At 44.2% G+C, this 25,681-nt stretch overlaps 1 protein-coding gene across 8 annotated transcripts in view; it reads right to left on the reverse strand.

Moving 5' to 3' along the window:
• The window catches only part of RAPGEF6 (Rap guanine nucleotide exchange factor 6), a 124,109-nt gene that overhangs the window by 94,330 nt on the left and 4,098 nt on the right, over positions 1-25,681 (reverse strand). For all 8 annotated transcript variants that reach the window (XM_071569896.1, XM_071569900.1, XM_071569893.1 and 5 more), the window contains exons 2-4: positions 5,546-5,616; positions 4,881-4,937; positions 3,851-3,934 (exon numbers count right to left, since the gene is read on the reverse strand). In XM_071569896.1, the coding sequence (XP_071425997.1) occupies positions 3,851-3,934; positions 4,881-4,937; positions 5,546-5,616 (212 nt within the window). The remainder of the gene's footprint in view (positions 1-3,850; positions 3,935-4,880; positions 4,938-5,545; positions 5,617-25,681) is intronic.

Raw genomic sequence — 25,681 nt, forward strand, 5'->3', positions numbered from 1 at the left:
GTCAAAGGATATACTACCACTGGTATAACCCTTAAAGTTTTAAATGATCCAACAATTTAATTGGTTGTTTAAATATGCATGATTTAAATAAATCTTAAATTTAACATCATTATTCTACAGCCTCCCATTGCTGGAAAAAGTCAGTACTATAAAACGACACTACAATTTTTTTATTTATAATTTTATTGTACACTCCTGTCACTTCATACTCATCTATTACATCTGCACCATTAATTTTCAGACATTCACTCACTGCCCTGCAACAGTGTCATGGGGAAAAAATGCCTTCCACATACCAGAGGCAGCTTTGTTTATCCTTGACTTATGGATGCCTCATTTGCAACAAACCTTGTTTTCCTCCTGATTCACCACTAAGCATAATTAAAAATGCTTAAGCAACTGCATCATGTGAGAAAGGAATGGAAGTTAAACTGGCATGATATCCTATGGCAACCACTAATGGAGTTGAGGCCATGGGGTGAGACTGGAGCTACTGAAAAATGAAAGCCCAGCTCTGCAGGTAACAGTTCTCAGGGTCAGTCACCATCAAACCAGGCTGGACAGGCCTTGGAGCAACCTGGTCCAGTGGAAAGTGTCCCTGCCCATGGCAAGGGGTTGGAACTGGGTCAACTTCAAGGTCCCTTCCAACCCAAACCAGTCTGTGATTCTGATTTCCTTCAGTTCATCTGGCCCTTTTCCACTGCATGATTTGCTCATCCCTCCACAACTGCAGAGCCCAAGTCCCAAATCTCAGATGTGTGAGCAACTGAGTATGTGCCAGACTTCACTGACACAGGGGATGGATCAGAATTAATCACTGGAGAGAGCCTTTTGCATTTAAGAACACTCCCATTTTCACACTTATGCCCACTCCCCAAAACAGGAAGGTGTTACAACATTTTAAGGCATTAGAGCTCTTACAACAAACCTTTCTTTTACAAAGCAAACTATTTAGAAAAGGCTCCAAGGTAACATAATTTGAACATAAAAAAGCAGTTCTTTAAACAGGATGTGCACAAACACAGCTTTCTGAATGCAAATGTTTAAAAACTCTTCATATCCAGCTGTTGAGCAACCTGAGTATTTGGTGCTGAAATACATCTGCAATTTCAAGACTGACAAATTTAAGAAAAGGTTGTCACATTTTACTTGAACATTTCTTGATATCAATATGCTCAAGTTACTCAATCCCAATAAGCTTCTCATCCTGCATTACTCAGAATACAGTACATACATTAAAGGTAAAAACACAGCCTGTCCTGAAGAGCTTTCAGCCCACAAACAGATGGAGACAGACTGGATGTCTTACTATTTGTTTCAACACTAATTAGCAGGCAGCTTCAAATTTACAACATTCTTCTACATCCTGAAACAATATTTTCAGATATTTTGGGCATCAAAGCCTTCAATGGCAGGATGTCAGGTACTCTGCATTCTGTTCTGTACTACAAAATCATAACATCCCCCTGGCTGTGGAAGTTGGTGTCAGTAATGCACAGTCTCCTCTATGACTCCTGTGCACAGCACTCCTGTCTCCAACTTCTGCTCACACGTTGACACATTTATATCATATTTAACAAGTCCAACAGATGAGCTTTATCCAATGCCAGTGTTGGGGCAGCACCAATCCTTCCAGAAACCCAAGGGGCTGGAGGGATGTCTCCATTCCCTTCAGCAGTCTCAGAACATTTCAAGTGTGGTTTTCTTTTCATTCCCTGCACTTGTCTGCCACTTTCCTACTCTGAAAATTGAAAAAAAAAAAAAAAGGCACAGATAAAGCAGCTAAATCCCACACAAAATACTTTTCCACAGAGTTTATTTCACTAACATCTTCCAGGTCTGGCATCATATGCTCATTAGGCAGAGAGAGCATGGCAGCAAGTTCTTATCTTTGTTTCTTCTGATAGGGAATAGCTCTGTAATACCTGAGGCAATGAGAATTAAGGCAATATTGTGTTTTCTCATAGATCTGTATTTGTCTCCTTTCAGAATGACTCACATGAACAGGACAAGGTTGGGGACAAGGAATAAACCATGACTTTAAGTATTACTTTAAATGTAACTAAAATGCTGCTAATTACAATTATGAAAGAATACTATGAACTTCTCTCAGCCCCTGTTTCATGTGAAATTGGCCTGTAAGTGACTGGTGACTGCAGCTCCCTCAGCCAGAAATGTGACAGATGAGGTTTCAGATCAGGCAAAGTTACTGAAGAAACCCCCAGCATTACATTTAATGCATGAATGTAATTCAAATGAAATGGAAGTGATCTGAACACCCTGGGTCTCCAGCAGGAATCCATTCCCTTCCTTTCCACATGGCCTGACCACCTGTGGGGACAGGACACCCCAGGAACCCTGTAAGCTCTGACCTGCCAGCAGCTCCATCTGACAGAACTCTGTGACCCTTCCACCATCCAGCAGCAATTTTTCCTCATTATCCATAATAAAACCAGCTGTAATCTTGTGAATCAGCTATAACAGTTCTATTTTGCCTTTTTGTTTAAGGCATGAGAAACCTTAATGATGCTCATAACTTACTCCAAGTTTATCAAAACAACGATTTTAGTGAGTTTTTATGCAAATATCAGCTTGCCACATCCTCCCTTCTGGTACTCCTGAACTTATCACAGACTCATCACAGTATGGTTTGGGTTGGAAGGGACCTTACAGCTCCTCTATTCCCATCACCACCCATGGGCAGGGACACCTTCCACTATCCCAGGTTGCTCCAAGCCCCACCAACCTGGCCTTGGACATTTCCAGGGATAAGACACTCACAGCTCCTCTGGACAACTTCACTCAAGGAGCTTCAGTCACTCCAGAGCATTAAGAGTTTAACATCCAGTCCACAGTTAACTGAGAACTGAGTTGAAAAGTTCAGTCCTGTATGTTCTTATTGGTACTTACCATAAAATTCCAGTCTATGGAAATGTACTTGACCTGGAGTCGACATTAAGTCTGTCAACATGGTCAGCTCATGCTGAGTCAAGTGAAATACAGAGAAGTAAAATTTCTGAGTGATGTTCAAGGTCAAGCAGAGTATTACTGTGGGTACTCAGGGTATTACTTGAGCAAGTCCAGCTCAAGTCAAATCATGTGCTTCAGTGAAGCACTTCCCAGTGCCCCCAGGGGCAGTCAGACTGGCATGTGCTCTCCAGAACTGGTGCTGCTGGGCTCTTCTGGCTTCACAGAAAAATCACACACATACATAGAAATCATACACACACAGAGAAATCACACACAGAAATCACACACACACATAGAAATCATACACGGAAATCACACACATACACGGAAATCACACACACACATGGAAATCATACACAGAAATCACACACACACATGGAAATCACACACATACATGGAAATCACACACACACATGGAAATCACACACACCCATAGAAATCACACACACACATGGAAATCACACACATACACACGGAAATCACACACATACACATGGAAATCACACACATACATGGAAATCACACACACACATGGAAATCACACACACCCATAGAAATCACACACACCCATAGAAATCACACACACACATGGAAATCACACACATACAGCCTCCAGCCAAGTGCAGGAGCCACGTGGTCTGCAGTGACACAGGGAACTGGACATGAAACAGTCACACAGCACTAAATATTCCAAGAGCCACTATCAAACTTCAGGAAAATAATGAAAAAAAAATGTAAAATTGTTAAAAATTTACAGTAACACCAACACACAGAATGCATTTATCTAAAAACCAACAAAACAACAACAAACCAAACAAACAAACAAAAAAAACCACAAAAACCCCTCCTTTGCCTTACCTTAAACAACAACTTTACATACCTGCAAGGTGGTAAAAACATGGAATCCTTCATGAGCACGGAACCAGAAAGGAGGATATACCAGCATCTTGCAATGGTTTCTGAGCTGTAAGAAAAGAAATCACTGACACCCACTTTCCTCTCACAGCACCTCAGAATTACCCAAAATATTAGTAAAATACTGATTTACCACTAACAGTTTGATATGTAAGAACCCAAGAACTTTAACTGGATGCTCCCAAGGTGGTTTTTAAAACATCTACATCCAGGATGTTTCTTATACTTTCCAATTTGACATTTAAGTCACCTTACAAATTTATTTGATTAAAATGAAATTATTCCCTTTCAGAGAACACATTTTATTCCAGTGAAAATATACATACAGTACAAATACAGAAGAGCACACGATTCCTACACACACACTGAGCTGGTGCTGGAGCAGGTGTGTCACACGTGCCCACCACACCAGCTGGCAGGTGGCATCTCACATGTCACACGTGCCCACCACACCAACTGGCAGGTGGCATCTCACTCAGACTCAGGTGTGCTGGAAGCTGTGCCTTACCCAGAAAACTGGGATTAGCTGGGAGAGGATAAACAGACCATAAGCAATGCTAAAATATGAGGAAAACAAAAGTGTATTGGCCTCCTGGCAGGAACCTAAAGAGAACTCTGAGTTAGAACAGTAATTCCTGCAATTTAAAGCGGTGGTGTTGGAGCTCCATCCCTCTCCCATGCAGGGTGCAGGCAGAGCCAGCTCCGGGGACACAGTGCCACCTACTGAGTGTCACCACCAGCCTGGGAGGGGACACTGCCTGTGCCTCTCACTGAGCTGGTGTCACAGTCACACACAGACACCTCATGGCACCCCTCCAATGCCAACACCACCACAAACACCCCCTGCCAAAGCTCTGCACCAGCCTGGCCACGCTGAGATGCTGGAAAGGCTTTTCTTTGCAATGGCTGGAAAGGCAAGTGATGCATTAAAACATGCAAAACAGTGCTCTTGGTCGCACTTCTGCTGAAGAACTCCAACAAGTGCATGTACTCACCAAAAGAGAACTTGGTTGCCCTTGTACCTCTCATAGCGGGCACTTGACGACATTATTCTGAGGGAGGAAGAGAAGTTTTATTTCAGTTTTAATCCCCAAAGATCATAAGCCATTAATCACCACATTTCAGCAGATCACTTTAAAGCATTAAGACCTCAAAATGCAAGTATTTTTTTTTGCTCTAAACAAAGGATGTGCTTAACCAGAAAATTCAAATTATTCCAGTGTTCTTCATTATCCAGACAGATAATATACAGCATGTTCTCTGGGTGTTTAAATCACTCCCACACACTGGAATTACCCATAGCAACAGAACTGAAGGAACTAAAATACTTCCAACGTCCTTTTTGTGCTTTGTTGGCCTTCCATTTTATGGATTCTGAGATCATCCAATGTCTGAAGCACTAAAAGGCTTCTGTAATCAGGAGTTAAGACAGGGCACTGTCTGCACAGTCCTTTGTAGGCAAATGAGAGTAAGCTCTGCCTTCCTTCTAAGAATAGCTAATTAGTTTAGATACCAAGCCATGTTCCTGCAGTGACTGAGCTCAGCAATGGGCTTGGCCAATGCTCTGCCACTCCAAGTGCAGGCAGACAAAAGCTCTGCTCACCCTCACAAAAATACAGATACAACAGTGCTAAACAACACCAACTCTGCAATACTTCACCTCAGCTGATGTTCCCTGAAATGAGAGAGGATGTCCAGTCCATGGAGGAAAGAATAGATTGTATTTAAGTCCTAAAAAGAAAGAGAGAGAAATAAAAAACATGAGCAACTTCATTCACAGCATCCAATCACTCAGCATTACCTGTCAGATTCTGCACTAAGTTACACTGATTTATCAGACATAATTCCAAGACAAAGCCCAGATTAGTAGATAGGTCAGGGAACACAGAGATTTGAAGAACACTGTCCACACTTAAGCTCTGAAAGGGAAAAGAGTGAAATCCAACTGATGCATTAACACCTGGAAAAAAAGATTTATTAAAAGTATCTCTGAAAATATTATTTACACAAATGGGTACAGCAGCAAACAACATATGGAATAAGCCAAATAGGGCAGCCCTGGTCATACAAGGACAAAAAAATGCTGAAACCCTCTAACATCTCTTTAAAGAGGGAATTTTGCTAAATAATTTCCTTTTAGCAAAGAACCCCAGAAAAACCTAAACCACGTAGTGCAGCCACTGTATATTTACAGTGCAGACAACCAGAGCACCTTTTCATAGCAGAGGGGTTAAGTTTAGAGAGGAAAAACTCTTTCATGTCCACCCCAGACCTGGCAGGTAGCCCTGCTCCAAACCTGCTCCATCCTCCTGCCTCATACTCAGCCCAGTCCCTGTCCCAAGGACAACTTTATAAATTACTCCAAAACACTCTTTGGCAAAGATCAAGACAATGAAGTTTTAGAGGTCTCCCACCTCCTGCTACCACAACTCAGCATCCCATCAGTGCCATCCACCAGCAACCACAGGAACAAAAATGCTACAACATGAAGATTATTTCACTTTAAAAACTGGGCTTTACATAGAAGCTGTAATTAGGAGATACAGCTGTTTAAACTTCTCACTAGACAGAATCCTCTTCAGTCACAAAAATATCTGTGTTGATGGTGCAGACCACATGGCAGAGAACAGCTCACTGGGGCTATTCATCACCTCATTTACTGTCCTGAACAGGTGGGCTCTGAGTGTCCAACACAGCACAACAAAATCATTATACCCCACAGAGCAGCCTCTCCAGCTTGGCCCTGCAAAGTATGTTCTGAATTTTCAAGTGCTGCATTTATCCAGTGTTTGCAAAAGATAAATCAATATGAATGCTGACCTCAGAATTTACAATGGATTTACTTCAGAAAAGTTCTTTGACTTAACAGTCCTTGTTTAGCAGTACAACAGATACAGACTTCTGTCAAATGAAAGGTCAGACGTAATTGCAGGCCACGTAAAACCAATAAAACTCTGATTTATTTTTTTAAATGGCATTTCCAAAACCCCATGAAAATTAAACAGAAGGCCTGAATGTGTAACACATTTATAAAGCACTTGCTTCTCACACAGTCCAATCTCATTTGAATCCTCAGACTGTGAGTTGCCACAAACTTGCTTTTATTAGTGGAACGTGCAGGAGCAGCAGCTGGATCAGAGTCCAAACACAGCCCAGCCTGGCAGAGGTGGGCACTGGCAGCCCAAGGGGCACTTCAGGTGTTCAACCAGCTCCATTCCCTGTTCCTGAGCAGGGACCTGCTTCAAATCCCCACCTGAAAGCACTGGGATGCAGCAACTATATCCTCAGACCAGTTAATAATAGCTCAGGTTTTACAGAACATATGGAACAACTGAAACAAACCCCCTGTGTTCCACTTTCTTCCTCCTCCACATGGACATCCACCTCTCCCAGGCCAGAAGAAGGATACTCTCAGCTCCTGTCAAAGTTGGGCAGCCAGGAGGGAATCAGTATTTGGCATTAAAATTAAAGGTGAATTTTTCACTTTTCATAACTCATTATGTCTATTTCCTACATTTTCTGGTATTTTTTTACATAATAAGACTCAGATGCAACAGAACATCTTTAAAATATGTTTTAGATAAGCAGTTCTGTAGTCATGAGTTACAGAAAGCTGTAAGCAAAACAAAAGCTTATGTTCATGTCTAATCACAAAGTTTTTAAATTGCACATATGAAAAATGTTCACATCCTGACTTTAGACTCATCCTCTGCAACTGCCCAGAACACAATGCCAGCCCTGGGCAGGGGCTGCCTCCTGCACTGCCCCTGCAGCACACAGGGGGGCTGCACCGACCCACTGAGAGGCCTGAGGAATAAACAGTTGGGAAATCAAAGAGAGAAACATTTGCTTAAAGGGAGTCATGTCTGGAAAGCATCTCCCTGCTCTGACTTGGGCTGTCGAGCTGGGCTGCAGCACAGGGGACAGCTGAGCCAGAGCACAGGGAAGGCAAAGGTTCCTACCCCCTCACCCAGCAGAAGGCATTTAACTTACACTATCAGGGACTGCTGCTCTGAAGTTGATAAAGGCAATAAACACCATCCTGGGCACTGCCCAGCCAGGGGACACGTCACGAGCCAAGCACGGTGGCTGCTCACACAGCAGTTTCTGTGGGAGCTTTAGAATCAGGATCTGTAGTGCTTTCCCTAAAAAGAAGTGACTTCCACAGCCAGCCCCTGTGCTGGTTATGCACAGCAGGGGATTTGGGGTGCATGGCACAAGAGCCACCTCGGTGATGCCCCAGGAAGGGCTCTGAGATGCCTCTTCCCACCAGTGCCCCGAGCGTGCCCATCCAGTGTGTGTGACGTGTCCTGGGGAGACGCCTCTCCTGTTTAAATCCCTCCTTTTCAGTGTCTAACACGGGAGGGGGCAGTGCAGGCTGGGTGTACCTCCCATTTTTCCCCAGTAAAATGAAGCTTTCCCAGCAGTCGTACTTGGTGAAGGTTTTTCCACTGCTCCCTCAGAGAAGTGCTTTCAGCAGCACTGAAATGATGGGGGACACACCACGCTGGGAGGCTCAGTCTGCATTTCTGCCAGCGAGGAACATGGGAGGGTGGCTGGGGACAGGCAGGGGCTGTGGCCACCTCGTGGACAGAGGCTGCAGCTCCCAAAAACCCTCCTCCGGGAGAGTTGAAAGCATCCATTTCTCCAGCTCAGGGTTTGCAGCAGCTTTTACCTGCAGTTTAAGTTCCAAACACCGATTTATGTCACTGCAGCAGCCAAGCACATAACCACAGGACAAAGGGTAGAGATCACTGTCTCAGGAATGTTTGGACACCCACTATGAAAAGTGCTATTAAAGGACTAAGCCAAAGGGCAACAATCAGCACCAGAACAGCAGAACAGAAAGTACTTGCTGGGATTTTATAGCCCCTTTCTCCATATCCTTCCTTAAAATCTCTTTACTTCTATCAAAATCCAACCAAAACATGCTCATTGATGAAAACAATTTCTCCACATGCTCTACAGACCAAGATCAGTATGATTTTATTTTGTAATCTTTCTTTTCAGAGCTTTTCATCACCTGAATAAAGTAAAGCACAGGATCTACTGCAAATGCCATGCCCACACAGATTCTTCAATCCCTGACAGAAAACCACCTTGGCTGGGTTATTTATGGAGAAATTAACTCACATTTCTATCCAAAGAGCTAAAACTGCAGCTCCAGAGACTCAGTGGAAAGTAGGGAACTGTGCAAAGAGTAGAGGGAACAGGGCAGGTGTTAATCTTGCCAGAAGGGAGATTTTCTAACTACAGAAGGGAAGCATGAACTGCCCACAGTGATCTGCCTGGGACAGCTGATTCCCTTTGCCTCCAGCTCTCATCACACAGAGCTCATGAGTGTATAAAAAGCAGAGGACATCAGTCTTCAGACACTTCCCATCCAGAACAGGCTGCACAAACCAGAGTGTGTTTGTGCAGCAGAAACCAAGGGATGGCTCTGGGGAGGGCAGAGTTATCTCCAAACCCAGCACAAGGGAAGTGTGGCCACCAGCAACCTCAGCACCAGCTTTCATCAGCCCCAGCACACACATCCTTCTGGCCAAGAGCTTAACCAGAAACTAAACCAAAGGTGGAGTAAAGAGATTTTAATAACAATTATCATGTTATATAAATGTATATTCTTTTATGGTAACATCCTTGTCCCAAGATAGTTCACAGTAAGCCACCTGAATACCCAGACCACTTCTCGTTTCCCCTGCCAGATGCCAACTCACAGAAGTACCATGAGATGGGAAAATAAAAGCCCCAGTAGCATCAATTCATCACACAAAAGCAAATCAGCTCACCACAACCATCACCCATTTATCCCTAAACATTTTTATTTGAAAGTAACTTTTTTTACAAGGATAGCGAAATATTAATTTTTTAGTTGTTAAGATGTAAATTTTTAAAATAAAGTAATAAGCACAGCCAACAAAAAAGTCATCACAAGAATACAATCCAGCCCTGAAAAGTCCTGGGGAAGTGGTGATCATCCTTGGCTTCCTTTATCAGCACCTTGTAAATATGACCAAGGTCTGGGTGCTTCTGAACAGCCACCACAGTGCAGAAACACCAAGGATGAGCAAAATCTGCAAGTTTGTTTAATTTCCTTCTGCTCCACCCCTTAATCCAAGAAGCAGCTTTAAAAACTTGGAATTAAGACTCTGAAGGAACAACAGTGGTCTCAAACATGGAGTTCTGACCACAAAGTTTTCCAACCAACAACAACTCCAGCCAGCACAACTGGAATTCACAGGAGCTGCAAATCCACAATAAGGCCCAAGACAAATTCCCCTGCAGTGTTAAAAGTGGGCAATAGCAGAGGGTGATGCTCTGGAGTGAGGATGGAACAACTGCATCAGGGGCAGCTTTGCCCTTGATAAACACAAAATGAAAAACTAAGGCTTTACTTGGTATGGCCCCAGCCAGGTGTTCCAGTAACACGTTATTTTTTTAAAACACTAAACAGGAAATCTGGTGTATTTCTAAGGAAAACAAATTGTTCTGAAATGACCTCATAGTCACAAATTCCGACCAATCTCCCAGAGACAAGCTCAGCAATTGCACTGAGGTGTCAGGGAAGCTGAGGAAGCCATAAATCCCCTTTAGAACTGCCTGTCATGTTATGCCCTTCATGCCCAGAGCCCAGACAGCTGCACCAGCCCTGGGCAGCGGGCACAGACCATGGCACAGCTGCTCCTGCAGCAGGGCCAGCACTCAGGGGTGCTCCAGGAACATCCCCTCAAACAGCACAGACCTGCAGGGATTTTACTCAGTCAGTCCAGAGTGTCTCAGGGAACGAGAGAAGAGCAGGAACCTGCCCAGCAGCAGCAGCACTTCAAAGCCACCCTCAAACCAGCTGTGTCAGCAAGTGCAGAGCGACTGCTCTCACAGGCAAACCTGTCCCAAGGAGCTGCACAGAACCTGCCTCTCAATCCACCCCAAACACATCCCTTATTACAGTCCTGTTGCAAGAGCAGCTGCTTGGCTGGCTCTGGGCTCCCCACGCCCAGCACTGCCAGGGCACAGACAGGAGCTGCTCCTGCAGAACCAGAGGGGTTTGCATCCACACCAAGGTGGGACAGCTGCCAGGAGGAGCATTTTATACACTCCAGAGCAAGCAAAATGTTAGTGGCTTCTAAAGATCTTCAGCCCTGTTACAGAGGATATACTTTAAAAGGCCTGTTTCTGCCTTTGGAACAACAGTTAAGCCACATGGGAACAGCTTCCAAATTTCCCTGGCATTCCAGAAGACCATCAGGTACAAAGAAAGAGCAACACTGAAAGTTGCCACAACCTCCCTGTTTGTACGTTTGAGAGCTGCTTATTCCTCTTCTGTGCTCTGAGCAGGAAAAAGGCTGGAAAAAAAAAACCAACTCCACCAGAACCAAGCACTGGCTTGGTACCAGGACAAGGATTTTAACAGGCTTGGGCAATGTCTGAACTTCTCTGTATTAAAGTTGTTCTTTTAAGTGCCTGGATTTCAGTAAAGCAAACGGAGGCAATTCTTGGAGCTCAGGTTGTGTGAGCTGGAAGGGGGAGGCTCTCCAGCCCTCTGCCATTATTTGCTTCTCAGTGATTCAGCAGGTTCCTTGTACAGATTGAATGCAGCTTTTATTGGGAATTCTGTCAGGCTCAGTGAAGACTTTGTCACCCTTGGGGGTGCAGCAGAAGAGAGGAAATGTTACTCAGCATGGTTTATGGTTTTCATTGCTTCCCTTCCTGTTGCTTCATCGAAGGCTGGAATCCACTCTGCTTCCTTTAGTCTCTGTTTAAGGCCAGTTGTAAAAATAGTACTCCCAAATTCTTTCCTGATACTGTAATAGCAGAAATAAAAACACAGAAACATGCTGAAGTTCTGACCCACGTTTTACACACTCAGAATCTGCACAGCACAGTCCCCACCCCAGGGATGCTGCACAAGGAGCACAGCCCAGGCCAGGGGATCCCCACCCTCAGCTGCCCCAAAACCTGTGGGAGGAGCAGAAAAATACACGGGAACGTGTAGCAGGATAGAGAGTCCCTAAACTAAAAGGAAGGTCATGAAATGAACCAGAAAGCAACTCCTGTCTCTTTCTTGTTTACTCTCCCTGTTCAGTGGCGTAAACATTTGACTTCAACACAAACGCAAGTGATACAAAACAATGTCAGTTCAGGGCTCCTGAAGGAACAACTCCCTTTAAAGCAACCTCCTGTTTAGCTGGAGGCCATTTAAAAATAAAAACAAAAGTTAAATACGAGCACCGGGGAATTATTCGGGAAGGATGGGTTAGTCAGTCAGAGGAATGAAAACATTCTCAAAAGAGTTTAACAAAGTATCGCGCAGAAAATGACAACTTTAAGTAGCAGTCAGGGAATGAAGCCACCCCATCCCAGGGAGGAAACAGCACTAATTCAAAAAGCCTGATTAAAGAACCTTTCAGAGAACACACCAGCAAACTGCTGCATGATCTGCAATCACTGCCTGGGACTGCACCCAGCAGTATTTGTATAAAATAAACCAGTTCAGCCACTTCAGAGCCATATTCCATTATCCAGAAAAAAGTGGCATATATTCCATACAGAAGGGGAACAGCTGCAAATGACCAAGAACTTTCATTCTTAGATTTCTGGTCTTTCATATGTCCACAACCTCCTGGGGCTACACCCATAGCCAGCCATGGATCACACCACGACCGTGACACAGGACTCGTCCCTGAACTCTGAACTTCACATTTGCCCACAGAGAGGACAGATAGTGGGTCTCCCAAATGAGGAAATGGCACCCTAGTTATTCTAGAATCTTAATAGTGGAGAAAAGACAAAAAGGGACTTCATTTCACTCTTTTTTAAGTCCAGGAAGCAATTCCAATTGACAGCATCAGTTAATAACAGAGCAGCCATAAACAGGAAACCAAAAGCTGGCTTTTGCTTTTGCAGACAATAAGAAGTAACATTTGCACCCTTGAATTTTTATCTTATTTTTCCTGCAAAAGTAGCAAGTCTCTCAATGGGGCTAACATTGTTTCCTTATGTATTATTTTCTACTATATCCTTGTAACACACAAACAGGGCCACAGGCACAGACTTAAAACAATCAAGGCATCCTTAATAAAACTTAGAAAAGCCAGATCTTTAAAAACAGAGACTCCAGAACCACTGTAAGAGTTTACTGATGGACTGAAGGTACCTCCATTCAGGGGCATTCTTCTAAAAATAAAATTTAAACCCAAAGTCCTTCTACAGGAAAATAAAACAAAAAGTTTCTCTACTCACCAGTGGGTCCCCACACCCAACACAGATAAACACCTTCCACCTCAGAATCCTGGGCTATGTTGATAGAAGACTTTGGTAGAAAGGAAAACATTTAAAGGAATGAGGGAGAGGGAATTCTGTATTTTTACTGCTGTTTCATCACACAGAGTCAGCATTTCTGGAACTTTGGCTTCACCAGAGGAAAAACTTCCTTTGGAAAAGCTGATTTTGCAGAGTGAAATTCCAAGGGCCCTGAACTGGAGGGACGGGACCATCAGATGTCACTTCAAAGCAGGCAGTGATGGAAAGCTTTGAATATCTGAAGCTCAATCCAGCCCTTATCATGGTTCAGAACAAAAGGACAGCTATGAGAAAGTGTCTTCAAGTAAAACATTACCCTAAAGTTCCCAGACACTCATTACTTAATTTTAAAATATCTTTCAGACTTACATGCTGATAATAGGAAAGCAAACCCAAGCTGACTGGAAACCCCTGAGCTGCTGCAGTTCAGCAGGATGGGAAGCTCAAAACATCCAAACTAATCCTTATCAAAGAGCAGCCCTTTACACCAAACATTTGGCAGTAACACATCAGACTGTAAAAGCAGCCTCCTTACCCAGAGCCTGAAAAACTGCCCAAAATCAACATGCAAAACAGGCAATTTCAGGCTTTCAGGTCAGTCAGTGCTTTGCTAGTCAAGCTGCTGAACACGTGTCAGAATTACCAACTTCCCATCCAGAGGACAAACATCCATCAAATAACAATATTTCAGCTTACACTTTTTGGTCACAACTCCAAAAACATCATCTTGTCTGAGGCACAGAGAAACTCCCTGCTCTTTTCAGAGAAAAGCACCAGTACCTCAAATTGCCTTTTAAGAAAAAAAGGAATTGTGGTAGGAAAGGTCAGAACACAGAAACGTTCAGCAAGAAAAGGTACATTCTTATTAAATTAGAAATTTGGTTTGGAAACCTGGGGCTGAGGAGAGAGGAGGAGGAGGGTGAAATCCAGAGGGCAGTTTTATGGTAATGACAGCTTGGTGTGCCTGTGTGGAACTCAGTCATGTTAAACACCCAAGAGAATGTTCCTGTTGAGGTCCCACACTGGAACAGGCACCTCAAGCAAAGGACTGACAGCCACAATAATAACACTTCCCTGCAGCTTTTTTCCCTCCTACTGATCATCAGAATTTTACACAAATGGGTAAGAATATTGTTATTTTTCTAATGGCCCATTTATGATTTTGCAGTGTGTGGTTTCTTCTTTCTTTGTGAATTCAAGCGAGCAAAGATCATTTCTGGCTGGAAATTGAGTCCTGCTAAATAAATAATTGTGAAGGCAAAGTGAGATGTTTATCAATATTGTACCTTAAGTCACCCCCTCAGTATCCAGGTAATGGAGAGGAGGTACAGCTCTGCCAACTGCCTGGAAATGTTTTGGTCCATCAGGAAAATATTAAGAAAATGATGAGATTATAATTGGAGAATAAAATATCACACAAACATAAAAGCTCTTCTAACAGTCTTTCCCAGTAAAACCACTGGAGGAAAAAAGAAAAATCAAGCTCCAGCTATTTTGTTCCCATAATAGTGTCATTATGGGCTGTGAAGGAATTTCTGTAGAGGACAGCAGTGAGGTGCTCACCACGATTCCTCCTGCACCCTGGGAGTAGAGGAGGGTACTCAAGCACCAGGAAATAGGGAAATCCGGGAAGTTGCTGCACTCCACAGGAGGCAACATCCCTTACAGGGCTCTAAGTTACCTCAGTGCAGATTCCCACAATTAAAAACCACTGCCACAACTATTCCAATCCCCTCTCACACCCTGAGATAGCTCAGTTGGTTAAAGCTTGGCTGTAACAATGCCAAGGTCGTGGGTTCAATCCCCTGTGTGGGCCATTGACTCAAGTTGGACTCGATGATCCTTGTGGGTCCCTCCCAACTCAGAACAGTCTGGGATTCTGTGATTCTGGCTGTCCTGGCTGTGCACATGTGTATCCACACACAGCAAACATCCCACAGACACAACAGTGCCATCAGTAGCTCTTCACATCCCTGCTCATAGCAGGAATTTAGTCAGATCTCCCTCACTGCAGCACTGAATGCAAAGCACCACAGCAAACCAAGAGCTGATGCTCTGCCACTGCTTTAACATCTGCTTTTGTATTTCTCAACAACAGCTGTGCCATAAACCACAAAGCAGCTCACAGATCCTCACTGAGGAGTTACATATACCTACACATATTCACCTAGTTGGTTGGCAGGTTTTGAGTTTGAAATCAAATGCAATGAATGGCAGAGGTGCAGATCCCTGTGCACTTCCCTTTTCCTTACACTGATCACTGGTGCATAAAGGCACAAAGGGAGTAATTCCCACTGAGAGAATCAACCACTTCAGGATTAGGAGGAACAACAAACCAGTGACAGTCAGAGACTGAAGGAACCACAAGACAATATTGTTGCTCAGGAATTTCGAGCTCCAAAGCCCTCAGAGCACCCACCAAGCACTCAGCTTCCCAAAATGCAACAAACCTCCTGACTGACACCCCCAAACTACAGCCAAGGTGCCAAGGAGGTGGTAAATCCAACAGGTACAATTGATGGCACTGAGACCAGGGCTGCTCTGGCTGGGCTGGAGTGTGAGGGACCATGTGCAAACCTCCTCCAATCCAGCAAAGACTGACCCAAAACTTTACAGGCTACAATTACCTTTGAATACAAACCCCAAACATGTGAATCTCACCATTCTCATGCCTAGGAAACCTTGATCAACCCTAATCTGTAATGCAGCTCAGCAGAGATCCCTCCAACCTCTCCCTCTTCCAGCATTAACTGACCACAGCCTCTATGGAGGTAACAAACCCACTTTTAAACAAATCAAGGTAAGAAGACTTCTGTTTTAAGAGAGCAAGACCACCCTTACTGCCTGAAGATGGAAAAAAAGAAAAACCCAACCAACAAATACTCAACCTGAGCATCCAAGTTGGCTTTATAAGCACCAATGCAATGCCTTAATTTAAGATCCAGACTTTTGACTCACCAGCTGACATTCAAGGAGACACAGGGTGATGAAAGGCAAAGTCTGGACCCAGCAGCAGAATGCTGCAATAAATATTACACCACCAGGATCTCTGGATGGTCGTGCCTGTGAGTACAGACACAGAACACACACTCCAGGTGCCAGCCCTGCCACCCAGGAGGAACAGAGGGAGCCACCACTGCAGTTCAGACATTCTCCATAACAGCACTGAGAATGCAGAGATCTCTGCTGTGGGAGTCCTTGCAAAGCTGTGCATTCAGTGTCTCAGCCTCTCCCTCAGGCAGCTGCAGCTCTCACCAGGTGTGCTCTGTCCAAGTGTTGGAAGGAGTGAAGGTCTCTTATCTAAACCTTCTCACTTTGTTACATAAACATTCACAACGCTGAGAGTCACATAAATATGTTTCAAGTAAAAATGCAATTTTACAAAAAATGTTCAACTAGAGCATGGGAAAAATCAAAGCAATGCCACACTAAACACTGAAGTCCACGACCTCCAAATTCTACACTGCCAAATTTGCTGGATTTGAGACCTAAACTAAGCACAAGGAATAATATTCTTGGCTGTTCCTAAACACGTGGCTGTGCCAGCTGTGGCAGTTTTAGTCACCTTCAATGGCATCTCTGGAGGAGTTTGCTGAAGGAAAGCAATAAATGGAAGCAATAAATGCACTGGACAGGAGGTCAGCAGTCTCACATAGGACAGCCAATTTCCTTCCTACTTCATATGGGAAACGGGAACAGAAACTCCTTCTGCAGCAGCTGGAAAGAACAATTTCACTAAGGCAAACCAGTGCAGCCTCCTGTGGGCTGGACATGGTACAGAGAACCTGAAAATGCAGGATCAAGTAAATCAGATTTAAGTAGAATACCATCCATGGACAAACCACAATATCTGGTGGTCACTGGCAAGCACAACCCTTTGTGACAAGGGCATAGTAAAACTCCCCAAACTGATGTGCATCCCATCACCTTTCAACACTAAATGCACAATACAGCTCACAGAGACAAACCTCCCTCTCCAGCTCTTCAAAAGCAAATTGTCAAGGTGAAAATCAGTACAAGAGCTCTGGAACTCCCTCCTTCTAGGAACTCATATTTGGCCAAAAGGCCAGACTGTGTGTGCCTGCAACACACCACACCACCACAAGAATTCTTTCCCTCCAGACCAAGAGGACCAACACTCCAGGCTCTTTATTAATCATTCTTTGAAGGACAGGCTGCTTAAATGTCAATGCTTTAATCAGGCACAAAAAGATTACAAAGAGAGAATCCCTTAAGGCAGTTACTTTTGTTGTGTTTGTCAAGAACTTGCTCCACTCCTGACATCCTAAAAGCCAACCAATAATTATCAGAGCTGAGGAACCTCGAGAAACCAGCTGTGGAATGCTCAGGGATTCGTGCACTCTTCCCTCAGCTCGGGGTATTTCCAAAATACTGCACTGAAATCATCAAAAGAGGAAGGAGGGCGTAGCACAGTTTCATCAAACAAAGGAAAACCTCTACATTTTAAGCCTGAGGCCATTGAAACAAGAAGACCTCCTAGTTGTAGGCACAGCTTGGCCATAGCAGCATGAGCAGAACCTTCATGGAAAGGTCAGGCCTCTTACAAGGAGGGGCATCAGAGCTCTGGAGAGTCTTTACTGAGCTGTTCTCAACACACTCCTCAAGGAAAACTCATTAGAAATGGATTTGTCAAAATAAACATTACAGAAAAACTCCTCTCTGAAGCTCAAAGGAAGTTTGGGTATAGTACCTGAAGAGATTTTCTTTGGAGAAATACTGATTGTTTTAGACTACTTTTTATTCACTACAGTGTTTTGCAGCTTTAATACCATTTCTTTGAGGAATTTAACACCTACACATCTTGACTGCTTGCTCTCCACCCTTTGCAGTTTTGGAGAACAAAAGCAGAAAAGAAATGTATTTTTTTTCCATTTGGCAACTTTCCTGAATGCCAAGTGTACTTGCAGTTCCCTCCCACCTCCTTCCACACCCTTTTCTGGCCCTTCTTCACTATTCCAACATCCCCAAGGAGTTCCTATTGCAAGGTCAGTAACAAGGCCCTGGGCTCACCTTTTGGCTCAGATTAAGCATTGAAAAAAACACACCCTTTCCACCTACCCAGTCCCTGAAAGGAACTGTTTCAATACAGATCCTACAATAAGAAATATCTTTGCAGAAATACTTTACATTACGTATTTAAATTCTAATTCACTGACGTGAAACGGAACCCTGAGGGGCCCAAAGCCCAGTGAGACCCCAAATCCAGGGAATTCACCACAAAATCCAGGGAATTCACCCCAAAATCCACGGAAACCAACCCAAAATCCAGGGAAAACACCCCAAAAACCCCTTGAGGAACCTCAAAGCCCCTTGAGGAACTTCAAAGCCCCTTGAGGAACTTCAAAGCCCCTTGAGGAACCTCAAAGCCCCTTGAGGAACCCAAACCTACTCAACACAGACCCAAAACCCCCTTGAGGAACCCAAAAAACGCATGAGGAGCCCCAAGAAAACGCAACATAGGCTGCAAAATCCTTGAGGAACCCAAAAATTCACCAGTGAAAACTTTAATTTTTGCTCTGCAGATGAACCAAGTGCAGACCCAGCTGCATGAGGAGAAGGAGGTGCTCAGGAATTGCAGTCACATTTCAGCCTCCTCTGAGCTAAATTAACCTCTCACAGTTTGGAGCACCAGACCTCGAAACATCAGTACCAACATCTGACCTGGTCTGCACAGTCACATCTGCTGAGCCCTAAATCCCACATTTACTGCAAAGATTAACATAAAACAAGCCACTGTGATCTCTGGGTTTCAGTCACAGTTACTTTGGCCAACAGCTTGAAAAGTATCTGTCAATACCACCTGTGTAAGCTTCTGGTGTGCCCTGAACCCCAGGGTGAAGCAGAGTCTGTTTCACAGTCACCTCAGACACAAAACCCTCACTGACAACTTTATCTTCAGGCCAGAAACACTCAGAACTCCTGAGCAAATCTCCTCAAGAGCTTCTTGGAACAAAACATAAACAAAAGGAACAGGAAGGATGTGCAGCCCTCCTGGGACGCCCTGACAGCCCCTGAAAGCCTGAGCTGAACAGACAGGGGGGCTGCACAGGGAGCACCCCAAGGCAGATCCAACAGCATCAGTGTCAGACCCCAAACCTCCTGAGCAAGATCAAGGAGAGGAGAGGGAAGGGTGAGGGACTTGGGGAGACTTTGTGCTCTGAGAATAATTGCACGGGAAGATTAGGAGCTCGAAGTGTTCTGGAGATGTTTGGTTAAATATTCTTACCCACAGACTCACACCAGATTCTCAGATTCCTTTAACCAGGTGCATCAACAGGCACAATGTTAATGAAATCTGAGCTGTATTGGGACTGTAACAGCAGAAAAAGCTTAAAAGAGAAAACAAAAAAGCAATAAAAGGAGACCAAACCACACCTGGTAACAGGAGTTTCAGACAAAGCTGTTCCTACACATACCACACTCTGGACACATTAAAGAATGACTCAAAATTCTTCTCACAGGTAACAATGACAGGAGGTGAGAAAATGACCTCAAGCTATGCCAGGGTAGGTTTAAGTTGGACATTAGGAAAGTTTTTTCATGGAAAGGCTTGCCAAGCATTGGAACAGACTTCTCAGGGCAGTGGAGGAGTCACCATTCCTGGAAGTGTTCAAAAATGTGTGGAGATGGCACTTGAGGACATGGTTTAATGGTGAACATGGTGGTGGCTTGACAATAGACTTGATGATCTCAGAGGATTTCCCCACCTTAATGAATCTGTGATTCCATGAACTTGCTCAAGAGCATTTCTTTCAGGCTGAGGACAGCTCTTCCAGAGGGAAGACATTGCTGCCTGCCAGCCCTGACCACAGAAAGTTCCTCCCCCAGTCACAGGAGCAGAATTCCTGCAAGCACCCACTCACCTGCAGAGCTCTGCAGCACAACCACCATCATCTTCTCTCCTCCCATACATGTAAGAATGCCTTAGGATATAATTTCCCTTAAAATCCTTATTGTACATGTATCTTTGATAAAAAAATACCTAAAATTGGTATCCAAACGGTGTGCAGCAAACACCCACACACAGGCAGGCAGAGTCATATAAAGCAACACTGACACAAAAAATTACAAAGCCAAAAGGTTTTGTTGCTGCTTTTGCTCTGGCTCTACTTCCTTCAAAGAACCTCCACCAGCAGAGGCAAGTTAGATTAGGCAACAGCCTCTTGGTGTAACCACACAAGGGAGATCCTGCATGTTCACTGCACTCCATCGGGATGTTCAGATACAATTCCACCAGGAATTACAGAAGAAACGCTGGAAGCCACCAGGTCAGGCAGCACAGGGGTGTCCATCAGTTCCATGAATTCTTGCGGTGGTCCTGAACTCAATGATCCTTGTGGGTCCTTTCCAGCTCAGGATATTTTCCAATTCCAATGTGATTCCTCAAGCCCCCCAAGGCTCAGACCTGTAGCTCTGTCTCAGCTGGACCCAACTGCCCTTCTCTCCAGGTGAGCTGCAAAGGGACACAGGGGTGCCACAGGTTCCAAAAGGCTGAGCCAGAGAGGGGGACATCCACTCACTTGTGGCCCATAAGAGAACCACATTCCTACTCACCACTTCATTTCAATGAATCAGAATTGGAAATGACCTCCAGGAGACAAACAGGGATGGTGGAATTCATTCACCTTGTCCTGTGTGACTCAGTGACTCACCACACAAACCCTGACCTTTCTGCAAACAATGCCAGCACACAGGAGCCATTGTCACAGGGTTATTAGTGCACTGGCATCTCATCTTCTCTTTAATAACTCCATGAGGTTCAGAGGAGCAGGGCCAAGTGGCCACTGCAAACAAACCCAGGTCTGCCCACACCACAGAGAGCAGCAGCAATGCAGTCCCTTCACAGATCCATATTTAAAGGAGATATTTCACACCCCAAGCAGTTCTAACACACCACACCAAGCCCCTCACCAGGACATTCCCAGCAGGAATGCCCAGGGCTTTACACCATCATGACAAAAGTACCAGGTACTTTTTGGTTTTATTTTTGAACAGCTTTAGTTCACGATGTCCTTGCAAAAATAATTATTCAGGAGAATTCACACACCTTTTTCAGGGCAACAAACATCACAGTGTTTCTCTGTTTCCATCAGATTGTGCTTTTTTTACTCCTTTCATTCCTGCGCATATTTCCCTTTCCAGGACAGTCTTCACCATCCTTACCCACCATATGGGTTTAGAGTCCACAGACAGAGACTCTAAAACACACAAAAGTCACCCACCCAAAAAGATTCATGCTGTTTTCTCTACTTTTTCAATATTACATTTTTTGAACAAGGAAATTTTGTTAGACAGACTCTAAATTTAAGAAAATTCTATTTGTCAATGTCACTTCAAAATAAACACATGAAATGTACTCAAAGCTAAAACAGTGCCCTGAAACCTGATTTGTTTCCTCAGAACCAGGAGTCTGTATTTGACTGGAGTCAACAGGCTCCAACTCTTAAGAGAGCTGGGAAAATACTTATTTCTGAGAACCACCAGCAACGTTTCCTTGCAGGTATTGCAGCCAGACACCAGGCAAGGCAGAGCCCTCCTCTGGGAACGTGGCACCTTGTCAAGGCTCAGCACAACGTCATTTGTGTCTCTGAGACATAAATAATCCAAAGACTGACACCAGCAACACCTTCAAGCTTGTGCTGAAAGCACAACAAAAACAAACGCAAAAAAGGGTTCAAAACCAAACAAAACCTTCCTTAAAACAGACACTGAAGCCCTTAGAGCTGAATATTTACATGTATTAACATTTGTTAAAAACTGGCAAATGCTCCAATATTGTATTTTGGTTCATTTGAAACAACAGATGGATTTTATTTTTTACATCCAACTAATTTAGGTTTGATTTCAGCTTCAGAAAGTGTGTTGTACTTGAGGTTCCAAGCAGTGATAATCTGAATTATTTGTATACTGACATATGCCAGGTTGTTGAGCACTTCTGGCCAAGAATTCCACTGTATGTCACGAGCGTGGAGTTGTGTCCACATGGCAATGAAAATATAAAATAACCAAAGAGCCCTGACTTTAAATAAGACTTTGTGAATTCAAAGTCGATCCTCTGATCAGCCAGTGATTAATTATGGAAGTGGAGGTTCATTTCAATTACCCAGAAGGGAGATTTGATCCTGCCCAGTCTCAGGGAGGGGGACACATTTTGCCTGCACTGGTTTCCCAGGGATGTTTAGGAAGACCAACCAAATGGTGCCTATTTGAGCTTCTGGAATAAGAGACCAAGGTGTGTCTGTCAAAGAACATCATCCTCCATCACCTCAAAAAACAAAGTTTATGAAAATTAATTACCAAGCAGCATTTGCTGATGTAATACAAGAGTTTGCAAACTTGGCTTTTTCTATTGCAGAAAAACCCCAGGTCTAATTGAGATGAACAGCCATGATACTACTCTGTATTAAGAAATAGAATAAAAAGAGACAACTCCCCACCCAGAGCACAAGACAAAATAGAGGAAAATCCAGAGCACTGAAAACTTCCTAACTCATCAAGCTGGCAGCTTAAGAGATGCAGATTTCCCAAAGCTCCAAGGCTTGTCAGACAATCCTCCGGGACTGTCAGCACTGTATTTATCATGAGCTTAAATACATTAATTTAATGAGCAGCTGGGAAAAAAAATGTGGTTTTGTTTTACCTTCAACTGAAAGCTGCGTGGCAGGGAAGCACAGGAGGAAGAGAGCAGGTTTATTACTGTTTCATTAAAAGTAGCAAGAATTTCAGGACCTGCTTCAGTAACAAGGGAAGAATATTCTGCTTGGGAATGAGAGAGTCTGAAGAGCTGTCAGCCACCACCATGATCACCAACGTGCCACTCCTCACTGCTATCCCTGTTCTGAACTTTGATTTTACTAGATGGCTATAAAAAAAGCTTTACAGAGCATTTTATTTAAAGAGACTAATCTAAGCTTTAAGAACACCTCCCAATTCTAGGTCCTTCCCAGTCTTAGCAAGATGCTGATGGAATGAATATGGTGCCAGTGCAGGCACTCCAAAGCTACGTTCATTTATTCAACATTTTTGCGAATGAAACAAGCGATTTTTGTGTGTTTCATTTTTCAACCATTCTGAACAAAATTAAACTGCCACCTCCACAGGACTGACTTTAAGTTATTCATAATTCTATTACAAGGGTCTGTGTTTTTCTAACAAGGGTAAGAAGGGACCCAGGAAGGAATTTATCAGCACTGAATTGCAGACAAGTCAGGACGTGTTTGTGTTGCTTTGGTATCACCAGTGACAGCCAAGACTTCCACTTTGGAGGTCTCCTCCAGCTGCCAGGCCTGTGCCAAGACCAACCCCAGTCCTGCAAGGTAGGGATCAAAGTCTCACAGCACTCAGTGCAGCTCTGGCAGAGCTTTGGGCAGGTGCAATGGCAGAGACCCCAAGGCAGAGACACAGAACACTCCAGGATTTTACACCAGGTGGCTGCTGCTCATCCCCAGCCTGAGCTCCAGAACTGATATTCTCATGACAAACCCTCACCAAGTGCCACCAGTAAAAGAATAAATCACTGCCCAAAAAATGGGAAGGAGAATGCAAGACAGAGGTTGGGTAGCAGAAAATCATGGCAGGAGTCAGGTTTCCATCACTGCTCTGCCCCTGCTTTGGAGGCCACATGCCAAGAGAAAGGTGGTTTTATTAAGTACAAACCAGCACCTGCAACTTCACTTAACACAAGTTTTGTTTTGGCTTTACACAAACAGCACCTCCATTTTTGTAGTGATGCTACAACTCCAATTATGCTCAATGACTACCCAAACCCAACACCCTGTCCCATTCACACTCCAAAAAGCCCAATGCAAACTGTGGAAACAACAGATTTTAACTGCAGCTCATCCCACTTCACCTACTGAGCGTTCAGAAAATTATTAAAAGGACGAAAAAACCCACTTCAAAATACCAGTTATTTCTGGAAACAAGAAGCAGATGTGCTCCTCTGTTTGGCTCAGCTGTGCTACAGTACAAGAGTGCCTTTGTTATGCTGTCAGCAATAATTTATTTTATTTATTACAGCCATTTTATAATGCCCATCAATGACTATCTGTGCATGATTTACATCCATGCAGATCCATTTCTCTGTGTCTAAGCCATCAAGAAACATCACACACTCCAAACAGCAGACCCTGCTATGGCACAATTCTGCAAATTGGGTTTTTCCTCTTTCCACTGTATTAATAAAAAGGGAACAGGAAGAGAAGGAAGGGAGTTACTATTGCCAAACAAAGTCAAATTGACATTAATCAAGAATTACTGCAACAAGACAAAGTTAGGAAAATACAAGAGCTCAGAGCATAAAAATAAGCTCCAACTCTTTGAAGTCAAATAAAGGCAAAGCTTTCTGAACCACGGAAAGTAAACACTGTCTAGAACAAAGTCAAGAAGAACTAAAAAAAGACTGTATTGGGAAAAGGATCCATTAAAAATGGAAGAGAGTGAGGGAGGGAGGAGGGAAGGGAAAGAACCAGCAGCACAATCCTTTGCTGTTTGGCCCCATCAGCCCCTGAGCCCTTACCTGTGGCAGGAATTAAACCACTCCCCAAAAGACCAACATCAGAGCCTTTGTATGGACCTGATAAGGAATTCTGGGCCCCAGGAAACTTAAACCTTTAATGAGAGTGCACACAGGGTGGCATAACCACTCATCCTTCCCTCCTACTGCTTTGAACAATGGGGTTTCCTCCGTTAAAATATTCCCAAATTGCTAATTTCATATCCCCACCTGTGACACAAGAGACAGTTAAACACTGCACATGAAGCCCATTTCCCACCCTGCAAGGACTGGAGCATGTGCACGTGTGAGCACTCACAGATTCACCAGACATCTGCATAACCCTGGGAGACAAATGCAGAGATTCAAATATTAAAGCAGTGCATGAAATCCTGTAGTTTAAATATAGGGATGACTTTTTTTTTAAAGTGATTAAGTATCCAATTACTGCCAAGATTTCCTCTCTCTGACGAGACAGAAGGGATGATTTGTTAGGATAATCTGTTATCCAAACTAACATCTGAGAGAAGCCTCACAAATTCTGCACTTTCAGGCTGTACTTGAAAGGCAGATTTATATCCCATGTCAGCACAGGGTCACACAGTCCATCATGGAGCCAACAAGACAGGAGTCTGACTGGTGGGACTCACTCGCATCCCAGAGCAGCACCTGCCACATCCATGGACATCAGTCCACCAGGAAGCAGGGGGGGAATGGCAAGGGGGGGAGAGGCAAGGGGGGGACAGGCAAGGGGGGGGGACAGGCAAGGGGGGGGGACAGGCAAGGGGGGGAGAGGCAAGGGGGGGAGAGGCAAGGGGGGGAGAGGCAAGGGGGGGAGAGGCAAGAGGGGGGAGAGGCAAGAGGGGGGAGAGGCAAGGGGGGGGAGAGGCAAGGGGGGGGAGAGGCAAGAGGGGGAATGGCAAGAGGGGGAATGGCAAGGGGGGGAATGGCAAGGGGGGGAATGGCAAGGGGGGGAATGGC

Source organism: Pithys albifrons, chromosome 15 (assembly GCF_047495875.1).
Source record: "Pithys albifrons albifrons isolate INPA30051 chromosome 15, PitAlb_v1, whole genome shotgun sequence".
NCBI lineage: Eukaryota > Metazoa > Chordata > Aves > Passeriformes > Thamnophilidae > Pithys > Pithys albifrons.